We start from the raw sequence: 18363 nt of genomic DNA, 5'->3' as shown, positions 1-18363 counted from the left end.
TTTCCATATGAACAGCTGCAAGTGCATGAGCTTTCACCACTTAAACCAGACTGCTGTCCTTCCCCCAGCTCTTCCTATCAAGGCAGAGCTCTGTAGGACAGCACAAAGTTGCTACAGCAAGAGCAACCCCCTTCCCTAAGCTGAGTAAGCTCAGAGAATACTTGCTGCCACATCTTGTGGCCCTCTCCCAAAAAAGGAGAGGCTCCTCTCATCACAAAACCTGTGCCAGCACACTAATTTTTCTGACAGGAAGAGGTTCTAAATAAAGCCAAGTTACCATGAAAGTACAGAAGGGCTGCAAGAGCTGCATACCAGTCAAGGTTTTCTCCCTAACAGTTCTTAAAATGGTCTGCGTGCAGCCAGTTCACACAGTGACACTGCACGGTTTGCAGTGGGTCACCCTAAGTTTGTTTTCTTAACTTAGAAACTCCAAAGCAGACAGTTGAAGTCCAGGACTGAGTCTAAGCCTTTATACCACGCAACCCTTGAAGCACACCCACCCCGAAAGAAAGCAAGAAAGAGTCTTACACTTTTAAGCCTAAGTTTATTTGCTTTCCTACAAACAAGTCAGATGTGACAAACCTAAAGGTGACGAACCTACTTTAGTGTCATCCTGTTAGTGCTACATAGGAAATGTGAACAACTGCTCATCTACTTTCTGCCCCAGAACCACAGCCAACAGGCTGCTATTTCTCTCCACTAAAAAGCTAGTCACGAACTGGTCCAAACTGGAGCAAGGCCATTAAAATGCACACCGTATGTTACTACTCAGTACCTCAACAAATTAGAACGTAAAATAAGTAACAGTCAAACAATACTGGTCCAAGCTGAAGGGAGAGCTCCCAAGGACAAGCCTGCAACACCTCCTCCCATGCCTGCCCCACTGTGGGTACGCCCCAGGTGACTGCCAGCAGCCCCTCTAGAAGCACTTGCGATGGACAATGGAGGGGCCAGACTCATCATACTCCTGCTTGCTGATCCACATCTGCTGGAAGGTGGAGAGGGAGGCCAGGATGGAGCCACCAATCCAGACAGAATACTTGCGCTCCGGTGGGGCGATGATCTTGATCTTCATGGTGCTGGGTGCTAGCGCTGTGATCTCCTTCTGCATCCTGTCAGCGATGCCAGGGTACATGGTGGTACCCCCAGACAGCACGGTGTTGGCATACAGGTCCTTCCTGATGTCCACATCACACTTCATGATGGAGTTGAAGGTGGTCTCGTGGATGCCGCAGGACTCCATGCCCAGGAAGGAAGGTTGGAAGATGGCCTCGGGGCATCGGAAGCGCTCGTTCCCAATGGTGATCACCTGCCCATCCGGCAGCTCATAGCTTTTCTCCAGGGAGGAGGATGAGGCAGCCGTTGCCATCTCCTGCTCAAAGTCTAGAGCAACATAGCACAGCTTTTCCTTGATATCACGGACGATCTCCCTCTCAGCCGTGGTGGTGAAGCTATAACCTCGCTCTGTTAGGATCTTCATGAGGTAGTCAGTCAGGTCACGGCCAGCCAAGTCCAGACGCAGGATGGCATGGGGCAGAGCATAGCCCTCGTAAATGGGCACTGTGTGGGTGACACCATCCCCAGAGTCCATGACGATGCCGGTGGTGCGACCAGAGGCATAAAGGGACAGCACAGCCTGGATGGCCACGTACATAGCTGGAGTGTTGAAGGTCTCAAACATGATCTGGGTCATCTTCTCCCTGTTGGCTTTAGGGTTCAGCGGGGCCTCAGTAAGCAGGACAGGGTGCTCCTCTGGAGCAACACGCAACTCATTGTAGAAGGTGTGGTGCCAGATCTTCTCCATGTCATCCCAGTTGGTGACAATGCCATGCTCAATAGGATACTTCAGGGTGAGGATTCCCCTCTTGCTCTGGGCTTCATCTCCCACATAGCTGTCCTTCTGCCCCATACCCACCATGACACCTTGATGCCGGGGGCGTCCCACAATGGAAGGGAACACAGCCCTGGGGGCATCATCCCCAGCAAAGCCTGCCTTGCACATACCAGAGCCATTGTCCACCACCAGGGCAGCAATTTCCTCATCTGCCATGATTGGGCCTGGAGTGAGAGAGGACAAAGAGAAGATCACACTGGGCAATGGGCCATCAAGGGGCCAGACACCTACCCCCATGCACTAGAGATATGGAAAGAAATAATACAATAGAGAAGGCCCTGAGATGACTTGGAAACGTGTCCCCAGAGGAATAAGAGAAAAAAAATACTATATAGCCATAACGGTTATTTATCCTTTCCCTACAGGAAAGGGACGCCAAGGGCAGCGGGCCCACCACCTCCTCCTCCCTCCCCTCAGAGATGTGAGGCAGCCCCACCATACGTGCAGCCCCTCCCTCCCGCACCCGAGGAAACAAAGGGCGACCCCAGCATTGAGCATCCTCCTTCACACCGCCAAGGGTTAAAGAAGCAAAGAGAGCAGCAAAAACACGAGGAGCAACGCGAAGGCCCAACATCACCTCAGCCCTCACCTGCACGACAACTCCACCCGAATGCTGTCTCACCCGCAAGTGCTCGGCCCCACCCCGCGCTCCCTCTTTTCTATCCCCGGAACCGGAAGCGGCTGCTCACTTCGCCGTTTCATTGGCTATCGTTCTCCCTCCGCTCCCGCCTCTTTCTCTCTCCTTCCGGCTGCGCCCTTCCTTTCTGTTGCTGGGCCTGTACCCGGAAGTGAGGCGAGCGCTTCCGTTACTGGGCACCGCCCCCCGCGCGCCGTTTCCGGCCGGGCTGAGGCGGGGCGGCCCGGGGCGGGCAGCGGCTGTGCTGCGTTGCGCTGTACTGCGGGCAGAGCCGAGGCGGCCGCGCCAAGCGGGCCGGCAGCCACCGCGCCCGGGGCCCGCCGCAGGTAACGGTCCCGAGCCTCTCCGGGAGGTTGGGAAGCTCTTGAGGCGGGGGGAGGGCGGTTTTGGCCGTTCTGAGGCCGGTAAGGGGGGTACGGAGGTGGAGGGCCGCGGCCGTCGGGCTCTGAAGGTCTCTGGGTGGCGCGGAGCGGGGCCGGGCGCCGTTGGCGCGCAGCGGGCTGTGGGGCCGTTCGGTCCCGGCCCCTCCGGGTGGTTTGGGAGAGTCGGATCCGGGGTTTTGGGTGCCCGGGGCTCGTTGTCGCCGCCCCAGCTTTGTTGGTAGAGGTTCGCTGGGACGGCCCGCGGGCAGCTCCGTCTGACGAGGGGCTGTAATTAAAGCGCTCCGAGCCCCCCCACAAAGGGCGGCGTGTCGGGGCCTGAAAGTCAGACACCCCCACCTCGGCCGGCGAAGGGCCGGGAAGTCGGCAAATAGCCGCAAATGGGGCGTGAAAGCTCGCGGTGCTGCCACGCCACAGCCCTGCCCGCCTTCCTCCCCATTAGTTATTTCCAGACCCGCGTCTCCCTCTCGGCTTAAAGCTGCCCGCTTTCCCCCGTAACTTAGCTGCTTGCTCAGGGCGTGTTTCCCCATCCGGACTGCAGCTCCCGAGCTTGGTGCAGAGCCCTCATTTCTGCATAAATCTTGCTACAACCTGTCACAGGTCGGGAACGCGCAGGGCGGCCGCATACCAAGGCGTGCTGCACCCGAGCTGTGTTTGCTCGCCCAGGATCGGCTCACTCGTTACCATGAGGCACCCGGGCTGCACCCCCTTTATGGTTCCTCTTGCAACATGTGCCTGGTGGCTTTGCTGGAGACGAGCGTGGGGTTGGGCCAGGTGCTGCATTGTGCCTGAGAAACCTGAGGTTGCGTTCAGCTGCCAGGTAATGCGTTGCTGCCGCTCACTGCTAATCCACTCTCTGTTGTTGCACTCGCAAGCTGTCGTGTTGTGAGCGAGATGAAAGAGACGCGTCAGGGAGGTTTTTCATGCTGATGACAAGCTGCTGGGTAGCACAGGGAAGAAAGTTTGGCGATGAAGCACTTTGCACAAGAAGATCACTCAGAGCGCCTTGAAGCTACTGAAGGGAGGCTGGAAGCTTCCCCTTCTAGATAGGCTTCTGCTGGGGTATTTGTTTTAGGAAGAAATATACCCATTTTGAACATGGATGTTAGCAGAACAGTCGCTTTTTCAGGTGCTTGGTTTGGGTCGGCCTGACGCGGTGCTAGTTGTAAACAGTGCGGGGGGAGGTGGCCAGGAGGCTCCCTGGCTTGTTTGTGGTTTGCCTGCCTTTGTTTCTCCCACCCAGCTGTAGTTTGATACCCGTGAACCTTGAAGGGCAGCGAGGGAGATCTGCTTGAGCATCTTCTTACATTAAAAAAAGCAGAAGCTAAGCGAGATGGTCTTTGTCAGCAGGTCCTGCAGGCGTGGGCTGCTCCCAGTGTTGGGTGATAAAGGCGTAGTCATCTTGCTGGGAGCTGTAGAGCGGAGCTGTGCTGCTCCCTGTGCTGTGTTTTGGTGGTGTTTGCCCAAGAGCAGCTTGGTGCTGCCTCACAACAGGGATCTGGGAGCACTTTGGGGGCCCTTTGGCTGTGAAAGTCAAAGGGAAACCTCTGGCAGGGCTCAGAGGGCACTGGCAACTCTGTAACTGGGGGCAGGAGCTGCTCTGTGCTTCGCTGTGGTTCAGGCTGCAGTGATCTCTCCTTCACTCTTTTCTCGCTCTCATTGGGAAAAGCCGTGGCTAAATATAGCATTTAAGGCATTAGAAGCGTTGAGAACATAGTAAAGCAGTGAAGTAAAGGAATTTAGAGATGAGTGGTATGCAATGGGCTTGCACATTTCTTAATAGAAATATGGTCAAGATTATCACCCCGGCTATCTCCTTTTAAGGTAGTGTTTTCAGAAGAAGCAAACCCTACAGTTAAACCCAGTATTTCAAAAGTAATAGCTTAGCGCGGGAGGATTCTGACAGTAAATGAGCTCCCGGGACGGGGACGAGGCATTTTCAGATGCTGTCTTTGGGGTATACGAAAGTGAGGTTATAGCAAATGTGTTCAGCTTGAAAATACAATTAAACAGTCTGAAAATTGAATGCAAGTTGGAGCCTGAGGCTGTTAAACATGAAGCTGATTGTTTCACGGTCTCCTGCACAGGAAAGAGTATTGGCTTTGCACTCTATTTATCCTCTTCCTGGGGAAAAGATGAAAGCATTTTATATTCATACGGACAAATATTTGTCTATCTTTCAGATTCTGCCAATCTCCCAAGGTCGGGGCTTGAACCCATCCTGATAAAGCCAAAGCCACCCCCCTCTTTTCCCAGCCATGCAAACTGCGGGATGAAGCTGGAAGCTGTGGTCGAGCAGCTGCAGAAGCAGCAGCAGAAGCAGCAGGCTCCTCTGCAGATGGATTCCAGGGAGAGACAGCAGAGGCAGATGAGAGAAGCCCAGCTGCTCTACACACAGCAGCTGGCCGTGCAGCAGGCCGTGCTGGCAGCCACATCTGGCAGGGCAGCAGGCGGCTCTGCTGTCGGTCCCTTGGCCAGAGGCCCACCCGCAGCCGGGGCCACGCGGGCTTTCGATCAGAGCAGCATGAATTCAGAGCCAGAAGAAGAAGAAGAAGAGGACGAGGAAGAGGAGGAAGATGAGGAGGAAGAGGAAGCGGGGTTGGAAGGAGGAGATCTGGGGGATGCTGCTGATGTGACTGGAAAAGAATCCTGCTCCGCTCTGAAATATTTTCACGCTCCCAAAGTTGCCCACCACAACCAAAGAGTGGCCTCTACCTCGAATCCTCTTCCGGCCTCAGGGCACCAGAGGGGACAGCAGGGCAAAGAAGAACAGGGTAAGGACACTACTAAGCAGCCATATGCCGGCTCCCCGTCTGGACGCCAGAACTGGAGATTGGATGAGCAGCTCAAACAGGTCGGTGCTAACTTTGTTTCCTTCTGAATAAGAGGGGCTGTCTGCAGTCAGACTGAGCGTTTCTGTAACCCAGTGGCCTGTTACAAGCGCTGGCTATTTGGAAATGCCTTAGAAAAGAGGCAAAAACTGGGCATGTGTGGACTTCTCTGGTGCACTCTTCCAGGTTTTCTCTCATAAAGAGAGATCTCAGGTGCTCAGCTGGCTTTACAGACGCAGATTTCTAGCTAATAATAGATCAGCCCGAATCTATAAGAACCTGTGTGGACAGGTGGAGGGAGGATTGTGGTTTTCCTCTCATTTATCTTCTGTATCGTTGCTGCTGTGCCATTCGGAATGGGACTGGTGCTCTGTTTATTCTGGTGCAGATATTTGCCTGATGATCTCTCTTCAGGCTATTTCACCTACACTTTGTATCACCCCTTTGTGTAAGACCTGACTGCGGTGACTTCAGCTGGATGTCTGGCTAGTGTTGTGTTGTGGGCAGCAAGAAAGAGATCAATAATTCTTTTCTTTGTTAGAAAAAAGGTATGTCAGTTAATGCAGTGTTTGTGTGGTGTGTTGTTACGGAGCTAATTTGCTCAGACTTCCAGAGACATTTACAGCCTATATTTGAAATTGAGCCACAGGACTGTATGATTTAAATAAAATTAAAAACGAAATTGGACTTAACTCTCCTTCCTACATAGGCTAGACTGAGTGTGCACAGAGCTGGGTTTTGCTTCAAATCTGAGCTAAGAAACCTTGTATGGACAAAAAGGGTTCTGTTTTTCTTCCATTCTCCTCTTGCAAACATGAAGCATAGAGGCTGGAGCTGCTCGTTGGTGGCTATAAACGTTTGGAAGCTTGCTGCTGGTCACACACATGAGATTTGTTTTATGCTGCCATGGGCAGTGCTTTGAGGAGAGGCTGCTAAAGCCCTCCCCAAGCCTTGCTGCTTCTCCCACTTCTCTTTCTGCAGCCTGTAGGTTCCTACCGAGCTGCTCCCACCAACCTGCGTTGGCTTGCTTGTTCCAACGTGGATGTGTGTGGCAGGTGAAGGGCACTGGTGCCTGCAAAGCATGCTGGCTGAGCCGTCCTGGTGCACAGGGTACAGCAGGCACCACGTTTTCTCGGAGAGCTGCTGTGAAAGGAGTTTGTTCGTGCTGTTGTAGGGGAATGAGGGCGGCGTGTTGGTCAGTTGCTGCAGAAACTGCTTCAGAATCTGCAAGGATCTTGATGGCTGACAAAAGCTTCCTCTTTCTGGGCTCTGGGCGGAGAAGGGTGGTCACGACTCTGGTTTTAGGGGGTCAGGCTGGAAGATAAACCTGGAATTGGTTTGTGGCTGTTTTTACTGGTGGCATGGTGGGTGCCAACAAGTATGTCATTGTGCTTTGTTGCGCTGCTTGCCTGTCTTGTGAGGGTCCTGTGAATTGTAGCGGATGGGCTTGGCTCCTAGCTTGCCTGCCCTGTTCAGGAAGACAAATGACTCCATGCGTGCTAGATCTGCCCTTAGCAGATGTGGAACAGCAAAACAATATTGTCCGAGCAGCCTTTATATAACTGATGCGCTGTGAGCTGATACCGAGGCGGCCGCTTTGGCCCAGTTCTGTAGCATTTAGGTAACAGTGTTTTGGTAGTGGATTGCAGCTTGCGTGGCTCTGATTTCAGGCCAGTTTACGTGAAAGCCAAGGTGCACAAAGGAAGCAAAACTTAAAACAACAGCACGTCCTTCTGCTGGGGTCAGCAAGGCAAGTGTTCTCGGAGCTCACTGATGTTATTGAGGCGCCACGGGCACGCTCAGAAGGCTGCATTGAGGCTGGCAGCATTAATGATGCTGGTGAAGTATATTCACCTTGAGTAGGGTAAATATTGCAGATCTACTTGTTTGCATTCACCAGCGGAGTCTGCATACCAGGGAGTAAAAATTTAACTGCAGTATATGGGATCAGAGAGGGGGAGGGATGAGCGGGTAGGGGGGCTGCTGTGGCTGCAGGGGGGGGGGGGGGGAGACAAAATGAGAACCCATCTGCAGAGGTAGTCCATTAAATTCTGCCTTGCTTCAGTTTTTTTGTTTGTTTGTTTTGCGTTTGAGATGTATACGTTAAAGCCAGTGGGCTTTTTCTTCTGTCTTTGACCAAAATGGTTGGCTTGGGCAGAAAAACCAAAGTGCGGGAGTGCCCGTGCTCCCCACTTCATTTCCCAAATGATTCCTGAATTGTTTTTTCAAGCTTGAGCTGAGGCTGAAGGCTGATGGCCAGTCAGTACGTGCTGCTCCCAGCTGGACCTGCCCTGGGAGCGTTCGTGGTGTGCTTAATGGCTGTTGCTTGCAGAGAAGTGAAAGTTGCTTCTGCTGCTGCTTCTCAGTGTGAACTGTTCTCCTAAAAGTCATGTGTTGGAGAAGAATGCATCTTGAAAGCATCAGGCTGAGACTGCCTGGAAGGTGTGAAAGCAGCAGAAAAGTGGAAAGCAGCAGAGGGCTGAAGTCAGGCTCTATTCACTCCCGGACAGCCAAGTAAATAATTGTAGAACAAGCTGGCAGACAAAAGAGCTGGCTCAGCTTATGACACAGGGGCGGTGGGAATCCCATCAGCACAAAACAGCGAGGGAGTGGAGCTGCTTGTCGGGGAGTTGCAGTCCGGAAAGACGAGCAGGGGGGTGTGCTCAGCTCCCTCCTTATCCTGCTCAAAGCTTGCACAGATCCAGCTCCGGCCTTCCTCCAAAGGGTGCTGGGGACGTTGTCTGTCCCTGAAGAAAAATGAGCTTTTAATTCCGCGGGTGCAAACGTTGCTTGTAGCAGATGGTGGGGTGGGGGTCCTCATCCCGCAGGCTCTCGCATTGCTTGACAATGGCTCTGGTTACCCGGGAGAGCGAGGCAGGACCGGGGCCTCTGCCTCTATGCCTCTTGCTCCAACTCCTTTCCACCTGGGGCTGGCGTGCAGCACTTGGCACGGGTAATTTTGCAAGGCAGCTATTACAGCATGCACATTAGTACCTGCATTCCTTCGTGGAATGTAAAAACAAAGCCGAGGTTTTCAGGCATCAGCTGATATTTCACGCCTCCCTAAGTGCAGCAAGGTAAGTAGCTGCAGAGCAAGTCGCTGGCTTTCTGAGCAGTACGTTTCTCGTAGGGTTGGCTCGTGTTCGGGTTTCAGAACTCACTGGTCACTCCTGAAAATCCTGACCTAAACTTTTACAGAGGTCACGGTGTTTATTAAGATAAGTCAGCTTCAAATAATTACTTGGCTTTTGCTCTAGGCTCTAGGAATGAGCGAGTGGCTGAGATTCCATCACCTTAACTATGTGCCTCAAGTGTTGTGCGTATCGAGGTCTTGCTCGGGAGATACTCATTAATCCAGAGGGGGTGAAGGTCCAGGTACAGAAACGTTGAGTCTCAGACAGTGCACGTCTTGCCTCTTGGTGATCTGAGATATCCAGGGCTGGATTTTTCATGCATGTGGGTCACTCTGCTTTGCTATGGTGGAGCGGATGGAGTCCGTCTCAATGACAGAGAACGTTAAATGTTTGGTTTCTTGGTTGTTGAAAGCCATCTTTCCGTAAGAGCAGATAGGGTTTTTAAATTGTGGATTGCTATTTCTCCTGAAATGTGTAGTATAGGTTTGTTCTGGTGAAGTCTTCCTCCCTGTGATAGTGGCTGCTGTTGTAGCTTACAGTGCAGCAGCGTTGCTGGAGCGCAGCAAGATTGTGGTTAAAGGAGGTATACCTATCACACCAACTAACATAAGGGAGAGGAGAACCAAGGAGCCATTTGTGCTAATGACTGCAGGAGCCAGGTTTTCAGCCAGTGACTGAAGATTTAGGTGACTTCCAGTGCTGTCACACAAAATGAGAGGTTCCTGTATGCTCGTGTCCGTACTCAGAATGAAAACGGAGCCGTGGGCATAAATCAAGGGGGAATGCATTTTCTATAGCCAGCCTTGGAAAGGAGTCTCACGTGTCTGTTTGAAGCGCTGTAGAGAAACAGCCCCTGGGCTTGTCCTGACCCCGGGCTAAAGGTGCTGAGATGTGGGGCTTTGGGGCTGGTTTTGTGGAGAGCTGAGCTCAGGAGGTGGGTTGTGTGTGGGGACGTTTCCTCTCAGTGTAGAAATCCTGGAGTTAGTTGCTGATCGTGCCAACCAAGCTTGACTCAAGGGGAGAGACTTGGAAGAGGTGCAGAGTCTTGCTTAAATTGGCAGGTAAGTGGGAAGGGGCATCCCTTGCCTTCTCCATTCCTGGCAGCAGCTGATGAACAGCTTGCATGAGACATCAGGGCATTGCCCCAAATCTTCATCACACAGGTCAGTTCCGTGGCATTCATCAAGGCTGCCATGCACAGCAGCAGCAGCTGTGCTCTATCTGGCAGCAGGGTAAGGAGCTCATTTCTACCCTGAGGACGATATGGCTCATTTTAGGATCCGTTCAGGCACTAAATTTATCTCTAGGAATAGTTGCAGCTTGTCTCCTCCGGTGCCAATGTATAGATATCCTAGTTAGCACCGGAGCTGGTAGGTGGGATGAGTTCCAATGTGTTGTACTCCTGTACTTCTGCTTTCTCACCTCGGGACGAACCTGAGAATCTCTCGTGGCAGTGAGGATTTCTCTTCCCTTGGCCACGTAGCACTGAGCAGCTCTTCTTGTCACTGAGGTTTTAGTTAATTCCTCCGGGTGTTTGTGAATAGGAATCATTCACAAAGAGCCCGACTTTTCCTTTCGGATGAGGAAGTGAATTCCTGTTTTGCAAGGAATTGTGTTGGTGCTATCAGCGCTGGGTTTTGGGAGCACAAAAGGAACTTCATAAAAAGGGCTGATGGGTTCGCTTCGCTCCATTCTTTCTTTGTCTTTCCATGTTTTCCCATCCTCCCTGCCATTCCTGGAATCACTAAAATGTTTTCAAAAGCAATCTCTGAGGCCGTAGATACTGAATTGAGCTCTGTTATTAGCAGTGGGAAGGGCTTGTTCCAATTGCAGCCGGGCTTTACCAGGCAGCCCATGTCCGCAGTAATTACGCCCCGCTTCTCCGTGCTTGAGAACTTGCAGCTCAGGGCAGTAGTCCTGATCTTATCAGTGTTTTTGTAGTACAACAGTTTTCTTTATAACAGCATCTGTTTCACTTCCTAAGGCTTAACTCTGCCCACAAAAGGAATTTCGGTGGATTCCCTGGTAATCCTGAAATTGCTGCCCCTGTACCTTTTCATTGACTCGGTGCTTTCAGTTAACCCAGGGGGTAGGGGAGGGGCTTTCTTTTTCCCCACTACATTTGGCCTAGTCCCTAAGTGGGTATTGCAGCAGATCTCTGGCCCGGAAGCAGTGTTGGGACCGTAGGTCTGCAGCAAGGGAGGTGCAGAATGACTTTGTATTACATTCCAGGAGGTTTTTTCTTCTTTCCAGCGGGTTCTCTCTGGTTTAATTAACCTCGGTAGGCTACCTGAGCTGTTGTGCAAGCCTTGATGTTCCATTTCTATCGAGCATGGTGTTTGGTGGTCCATTTGAGAAGCAGCTGTCCTGCAGGCAGGAGCTCAGGCTGCTCTCTTTCAAGGATTTTGTCCTCGAAAGAATGCACTGGACAAAGTGGGGGAGTGTTTGTTGCTCTCATTTCATCCGCTCGGTAGCTCTTGCTTTGGAGGAAGGGGTTAACCCTGGGCTTTTGAATGTGGGATTGGAAACCAAAATTGCTCTGGACATCTGAGCTTCCCACTAATAAGATATTCCAGGTGGTTGGGGAGTAATCCTAAAATAGCTGCAGATATAATTGCTTCTGAAGGCAGGGCTGCAGCCTCTCGGGGAGCGCTGCGTGGCCCCGAGCCGGCCCTGGGCACGGGGTGCTCAGTGAGGACAGCAAGCTCAGGGCACCACAGCTGCTCCTGCTGCCTTTTCCTGCAAGCAGCTCAGGATCAATGCTGCCTGCCGTGACACAACTGCGATGGAAACGGCTGTTTGTCAGACATCAGCAAATTCCCCCGACGTGAAGCAGTGCAGGGAGAGGCAGGGCTCTCCCCAGAGAACGACCTGCCTCTCTGAGCGGTGTTTTTTCCTTCCTGCTACTATTGCCTGACTTATACAAAGGTCTTTTAATGACTTGTGAGGATATATTGATTTCTCGTGTTCCTGCTGCTCCTACAGAGGAGGGCTGCTCACCGAAGGGCAACTTTGTTTTCCTAGGCAGAATGGAGGGGGGAAGCGTGATACCAAAGCTTCCTCCGGGCTCTGTTGCTGTGCAAAACGTGTTTTATGCTACCAATGGGGCACCTCTTGCATCTGTACCTTCCCATGGCTCTGGAGGGATTGACGTGCACGGTTGTGCTTGAGTCTCTGTCCCAGCCCCTGCTGCTATTTGGGGTCTTTGATTGTAGCCTTGGCACAGACCCAAAGGTTTCGGCGTGCACAGTCCTCAAGATGAAAGCTGAGGCCTGGGAAAGTGTCTGCCGGTGCTTACACCACTCTCTGAATAAATAAGGCTTTATTCCCTGGCTGCTGAGCTGACGTTTCGTGCTGGCCCAATGCTTGGCTGCTCTGCCACCGTGCACTGAAACCTGTGCTCACGTCCCCAGCCGCAGCGTGGGGGGCTTGGCAGCCACGTGTGGAGAGGGGCAGAAGCATTTCTAGCCTGTAATAAAAGCAGCATAACCCCAGGGAAGGTGCTTTTTAACCCATTGAACCCAGGGACAGCGGGGCTTCGCAGTGCTTCAGGTGGAGGGATTGGAGATATTCGTCCATGGCTGCTGGAGCGGATGGGTGGGAAGGCAGCCGGGTTGTCTCCATGCTGATTGATACCAGGCTGGGTGAGAAGCGCTCTCCTTATCTCTCCTAATGGCTTAACGTGGGGCAGCAACCTGCCTTCAAACTGTCCCAGCTGTCACAAGAGGAAATGCTAATGCTGTCCGCCGTGTCTCACCTCGCTTCACTCCGTGTCATGCCAGGTGATATCCATCCCAACCAATTTTCTGGGCATATGGCAAAACACGGATGGCTTTGGCTAGCTTTAAGCTCCTTTCACTAGTTAGCTCGTGATGAGCATTAGTCTGTGCTCTCAAGCCCCTCACCGTGTGGATGCACAAAGCAAGGGGGCATTTTGTGTATCAGCACTTAACCTCGTGGCTTATTGTAATTACCTGCTCTTCAAAGCAAACGAGCAGAATAGCTCCTGAAGTCTTGTAATCCCATAGACAGTTCTGATTTCTACCAAGTTCAAACGCACTGGTGGCAGGGAATTGTCTCCTTTAAGCTCCCTTCCCTTCTCCGTCCCCATCCTAAATGTAGCGGAATAAGCTCTCAGCATGAGCTGAGGGCCCAATGAAAACAAGAGTTTGGCTTCTTGGAGCACCCCTTTAGCCTTTAACACTACAAATGGCTTTGCCCTCTGAATGTGTGTCCACGTACGTGCTTGAGGAGAGAGCAGCTCAGCCCTCTAAAACCATTTCGTCTTGGGTTGTGTGAAGCTGGGGATGCACAGTGACTGCTGCCTGCTGAAGCTGGCTCGTCTCTTCTGTTACCATGGGTTTGTTGGCCTGTGTGAAGGCAGTGGGGCTTTAGGAGCAGCTGGATGTCACCATAATTAGCCCAAACCCGGCGTTTTTAATCTCTGCTAGCGAAGGACACCCAGATGAATCCTCCTGTGAACAAAACCGGCCCTCAGATCTCTTCCTAGAGAGGGCTGGGAATTGATCTGCTGTAATAAACAGCTGACATAACAGAAGTGGCAATAATCCCCCATTAAATATCTTTCAGTTGATGGGACTCGCTGGATAATTGACTTTCCAGCAGGAATTACTGGCTCAAACTAAATCAGCAGGCATTAGGGCAGCTCGCTGCAGTGTTTTTTGAAGGGGGAGATGTGGCTTTGCCTGGCCTTGACGAGAGCTATTCATCTTTCTAACTCGATGTATGTGTCACAACCAGATGACTCCCAGGATTTCAGCTATTGGGCCGCCCATGCCATTTACCTGCATTTTTGTGCTGGAACCTCCGGCTCGTTCCGCTTCAGGATCTGTGCATGTATCAGGACAGAGGGCAGGCGAAGCCACTTGGCTGGGTGGAATTGGCCGTGCTCTTCCCTCAAGGGCCTTTGGTGCGTGTGTTAACGTGAAGTTTATTGTTCAAAGCTGCTCGTACAGCTTTCAGGATCGTTCTTACATTCTCAGTCCTGCCGTATCGCCTGAGCCTTCCCCTGCTGGTCTCCTACCCTGGCTGTGGTCTCAGGATGATGACGAATTACCACGCAGAACAAGCCTAACTAGAGTAATCCTTGTAATGCCTAAGAAGAGTGAAGCTTAACCCAGCAAAGCTGGATCACCATTTCTGTGTGAGAAGTCCGGGTTCAGTGGCATCCAGAAGTAAGGGTATGGGATGGGAAGAAGCATTCCCACTGTGTTATTTCCCTACTTCTCTCTGGCATGCTCAGCTTTTTTGCTTTGGAGGCAAGCAAGAGGAGGCCAGAAGGGCATCTCCGAGCATGACAGGGGGCAGTTCTGTGACACCTGGCTGACAAAGGCAGGAGAGCCCCGTGTGAGCAGGGATAGCTGGCTAACGGCCGTGTCTTTCAGGGTGGCTTTCAGGAGGCTTTTAGGGTGTGCACTGGGTGAAAAGATGGACGTGGAGAGCCAAAGCAGTGCCTCTGTTTGGTGTTTGTTCAGCCTCGCTCTGGCAAAGCACCTGCCACTTTCCATGCCTCAGCCTTTACCTGCCTTTGCATATGCTCGTGCCCATAAGCGCACATTTGAAGGCTCTCTGGAATTGTCCACAAAGCCTTTCCTAAACCGCTCCTTCAGCCTTTCATTCCTTTCTCCCCCCCAGAACGGCAATGTGACCTGGAGTGATGAAGGTGATGGATGCCGAGGAAGAGAAATTTCACGAGACTTTGCCAAGGTCAGTCTGATCGTGGGGATCTGGGGGAGGGAGGGATGGATGGGGGGTGTTCCTTCCCTGCCCCGTGGCAGAGGGTGGCTGCCGAGCCCTCCCTGTTGCTCAGATTGCCTGCAGAGCTGGGCTAGTTTGCCTCTGATCACTGGAATGTAGTTTGAGTTCAGCCTTTATAACTGCATTTCTAACACTTAAAATCTCAGTCAATACTTTCTCTGGCCGGGGGAAGAGTATTTTGTTTCTTGAGCCCGATTAGCACTGTGGCAATAGATCTGAATGTGGCAGCGATGTGTCACATCAGCTCGAGGAATTCATTTTGAACTGAGCTGGCTTTCTGAAAGGGTGCAGCTAATTGCTCTGCAAATACAGCGGTGTGTTATCTTCCCAGAGCTCGGGCGTGTGAGAAAGCACAGTGCTTCACAGGAAATGAAGCCACGAAGCCCCTTTTTGGGGCTAGATGAGTGCTGAGTAGCTAGCAGCACTTACAGAGAAACTGAAATGCGTTTTTCCCCAAGGTGAATCTTTGCTCTTCTGTTGATCTGCTCCACCAAAGTAGCTACAGCCAGCAAAAAAAAGTGCGTGGAGTTCTGCAAAATCTTCTGTGCAAGCAAGAAGGAATTAAATGGTGCTTTTTTACAGCGTTGTCCTCTGTCTTGTGTGATATCCTCGCAGCAATACTGGCCACAGCCCTTCCAGTTTGTCACCTTGTGGCCTCAGAGGCCACATAAGAGACCAGTGGATTTTCTGTGCAGGTGATGATGCTTTTATCTGCCCCTTCTGAAGAACCGGCAGATAAGACCAGCATGCAGTACCTCTCGTGTGGAATAAGCTTCCTAAGGAACTGATGGAAGTGCTTGGGTTTTGAAGCCTTTAGTAAAACTGTTTCTGCAGCAAAGTGGTGCCAGGCTGATTATTCATACTGAGGCTTTCTGGCTTATTTCAGAGGAGCTTTTCCTGCCAGGCATTACTAGTTCCAGGAAAGCTCTATCCTTCCTTGCCTGTGGTTACCCTTTGTTCCCCCAGAACAAACACCAGATGACCCGTTGGAGGAGGCTGATGTTGCTCTATCCGTCTCCTTGTGGACAGTGCCTTCATTCTTATTTCCCCCCAACAGCTTTATGAACTGGATAGTGACCCTGAACGGAAAGAGTTCCTGGATGACCTCTTCATCTTCATGCAGAAGAGGGGTGAGTGAGCTTTTGTATGAACTCGATACGGTTAAACAGGGATTACTGCTGCAGTTTGAATTCTTGCCTCCTGCATTTGGAAGAACAAATCCAGCCCTTGAACCTGCAGATCAGATGGAAGGGCAGGGGTGGTAAGTCTTGGGGTATTTACTTTGGCAAATCATGGGCTCGGTAGGAAAGAATTCTTCTGCCCTGTAATTTAATTTCACAGATGCTCCTTCTCTTCCATCACTGCTACCTAACACCAAAGGTGCCCCCAAAAACCTGATTCGACAAGGACTGAGCTGCACTGAGAATTCTCTGATCTCCCCTTCAGAATAAGGGGCAGCACAGAATCAGGTGGCACCGTCACACATCTTCTCATGTTCTACTTCATTGTGTGGAAGCTGAGTGTGAAGGCGTTCACACACCATCTAGAGTTCACAATCTGAGGCCTGGGGGAAAAAAAAAGATTCACAACGTGTCAGTTTTCCATGTAGTAAACCTGTGTAACTGAGTGCAGGAGCAAACTGTTCAAAGAAGTTCTCACATTCCTTCTGATGGTGTCAGCACCTTGCGTCTCTCCTAGTTCCAAGGATGGCAGTGCATGTGTGAAACAGCTCAGCTGAGCTATCTTTAAGTCTTCCTACCCTCTAGATAGCAAAGTTCGGTTCCCTCATTACAAAGTATTCTTAATAGAAACACATAAAAGTATGGTGCTGTATAAAACGAAGAGCCCACGGGGAAACATTGATCACCTGTGTCTGAATTTCTGGTAAATCCTTTGCAGTGCTGTTTCCTTTACCTCTCCAAACATGCTGAGCCTGTCCAACCCGTCCGACCAAGATTTCTCCTGACACAGAGTGCTAAATTGTGTCATGGTCCGTTTTATTGTTTCCAAAAAGTTTATGAGTTCAGGAGGTAAGTGTGAAGAGCAGGCAAAAGGGTGATCTGCCACTGGACTGGAGTCTTATTTCCAGTTGGCCTTCTGAAGCCTGCCATCTTTGCTTGCATCCCCTTCTGTGCTAGGGCACAAGCAGAAGGGCTGCCCCAAGGGGAAATGCAAGCAGGCGCTCTTCATACCCATGTCCTCCTGTCCTGGCATGGCTGGAGCTGACAGCTGACCTTTCTGAATTTCCTTGTTCCAAAATGCTTGTGGAGGTTTTGCTTCCAAGTCGTTGAAAATTTGGGGATGAGTTTTGGCGATGTTTCTGGCTTTCCTGCGTGCAGCCATAACCAGGCTTAATTAGTTTGCTTGCAAATGTTAACCTGAGCTCACGTATTAATGTGAGGGCTGGGATGACTGACATACAAGACAATCTGAAGGGTCTGAGTGGCAGCAATAGAAACCACCAGATGCCCAGAGAGAAATCTGCTTAATACTTTAGTATCTCCTTCCTATTGCCTTTTAATTATTTATAATTGACACCTTCCCAGTGCAGGGGCTGAGCTTGTCACCAGCTGGCTGCTGGAGGAGCCGAGCTTTTAATCATCTGGGCATTTCCAAGTGTATTTGTTTTCTGGAAGCTCCCTTGTTTTCTCTCTTGTGAGAGAGCTGGAAATGAAACATAAGAGCCGTACCACCCGTGGGGGAGAGACACAGTGAGCTGCCAGCTTTCTGCCAGGGGGTCTGGAAATACTGCAGGGAGTGAGCCTGCATTCTGCTGCTTCCAGAAATCTGGAGGCTTCTACAGCAAAGTTATCCCAAGGTGCCATTCAGACTTTAATTTCTCTTCCCCTCCCTTTACATGCCAAGCAAGCATCCTAAAACAAACCAGGCTGAACAGCTGCCTTGTTCTGAGAGCCCTCCGAAGTGGGTAATGCTGAGGCCTCATTGCACCCGAGAGCGAAGTGCTGTGTTTCTTAGCTTGTATGTGTGAAGAGCTGCTTTATTTGCACCTTGTGTCTGAAAGCAGCTCTGCTAATAAACGCTGCTGGTGTAAAGACAGGGGTTCTGCCTTCCTCCAGAGGAGTGCCCCTTGTTTGGGGCTGATGGAAAAGGCAGTCAGATCACTGGCTGGTGCTGAACTGGAAGATAAATGGCAGATTTCAGGAGCTCCCAAGTAGCTGGAGGGATGAAAAGGTTTGGTTGTTGGTGCTGCTGCTTGGAATGTACCTAGAAAAAGCGAAGCCATGAAACAGGCTTAATGCAGATCAAATGTGCAGGTCTCATCTGCCTCTGAGCACAGCAGGTTGTCGCTGAATGACCACAGCTGCAAGTGATAAAATGGCCCTTCGGCGGCAATAATGATGGAAGAGGGAGATGAGAGGGGAGCTGTAACTCTTCCTTTGTTGCTGTTGTGTGTGCTGAGGTGCATGGGCCTCACCCTGCCTGGGATTGCAAGGGCAGAGGGGGTGAGGAGGTGCAGCTCCGTGGGATGAGGGGCTGCATCAGTGCCTCCACATTCCCCTTCCTCGGCTCTTCTGCAGCCTCACACTGAAGGCCAAACGTCCTCAGGTGTGGATAAGCAACTTCAGCAGTGGCTTCCCTCCTCCATGTCTGATCGCTTTACAACATTCCTATGTTGTAAATGAATCTGAAATGAACTGGTAAAGAGGGTTTTCAGGTTCTGACTCCAGAGCATGAGTCCACTGCAACC

At 51.3% G+C, this 18363-nt stretch overlaps 2 protein-coding genes and 1 non-coding gene across 5 annotated transcripts in view; 2 read left to right on the top strand and 1 right to left on the bottom strand.

The window, feature by feature from the left end:
• The first annotated feature begins 15 nt into the window (after positions 1-15).
• MIR6703 (microRNA 6703) lies at positions 16-124 on the top strand. Its single transcript, NR_105574.2, has one exon. It is a non-coding gene; the product is annotated as a microRNA 6703 (primary transcript).
• A 400-nt stretch (positions 125-524) lies between these two features.
• ACTG1 (Actin, gamma 1) lies at positions 525-2524 on the bottom strand. The gene is made up of 2 exons (NM_001007824.3): positions 2484-2524; positions 525-2058 (listed from the first exon to the last, which is right to left on the bottom strand). The coding sequence occupies exon 2, from the start codon at positions 2048-2050 to the stop codon at positions 920-922; it is 1131 nt and encodes a 376-aa protein (NP_001007825.1). The 5' UTR covers positions 2051-2058; positions 2484-2524; the 3' UTR covers positions 525-919.
• Positions 2525-2741: 217 nt separating this feature from the next.
• ARID3B (AT-rich interaction domain 3B) overlaps positions 2742-18363 on the top strand; it is a 30971-nt gene continuing 15349 nt past the window's right edge. The window contains exons 1-4 of one of the 3 annotated variants that reach the window (XM_046898872.1): positions 2742-2857; positions 5095-5765; positions 14532-14603; positions 15712-15784. In XM_046898872.1, the coding sequence (XP_046754828.1) occupies positions 5184-5765; positions 14532-14603; positions 15712-15784 (727 nt within the window). In that variant the 5' untranslated portion in view covers positions 2742-2857; positions 5095-5183. 3 annotated transcript variants of the gene reach the window in all.

This window comes from Gallus gallus, chromosome 10 (genome assembly GCF_016699485.2).
Source record: "Gallus gallus isolate bGalGal1 chromosome 10, bGalGal1.mat.broiler.GRCg7b, whole genome shotgun sequence".
Lineage (NCBI taxonomy): Eukaryota > Metazoa > Chordata > Aves > Galliformes > Phasianidae > Gallus > Gallus gallus.
Note: the sequence above shows the minus strand (reverse complement) of the source record. Positions and strands in the feature narration are given on the sequence as shown.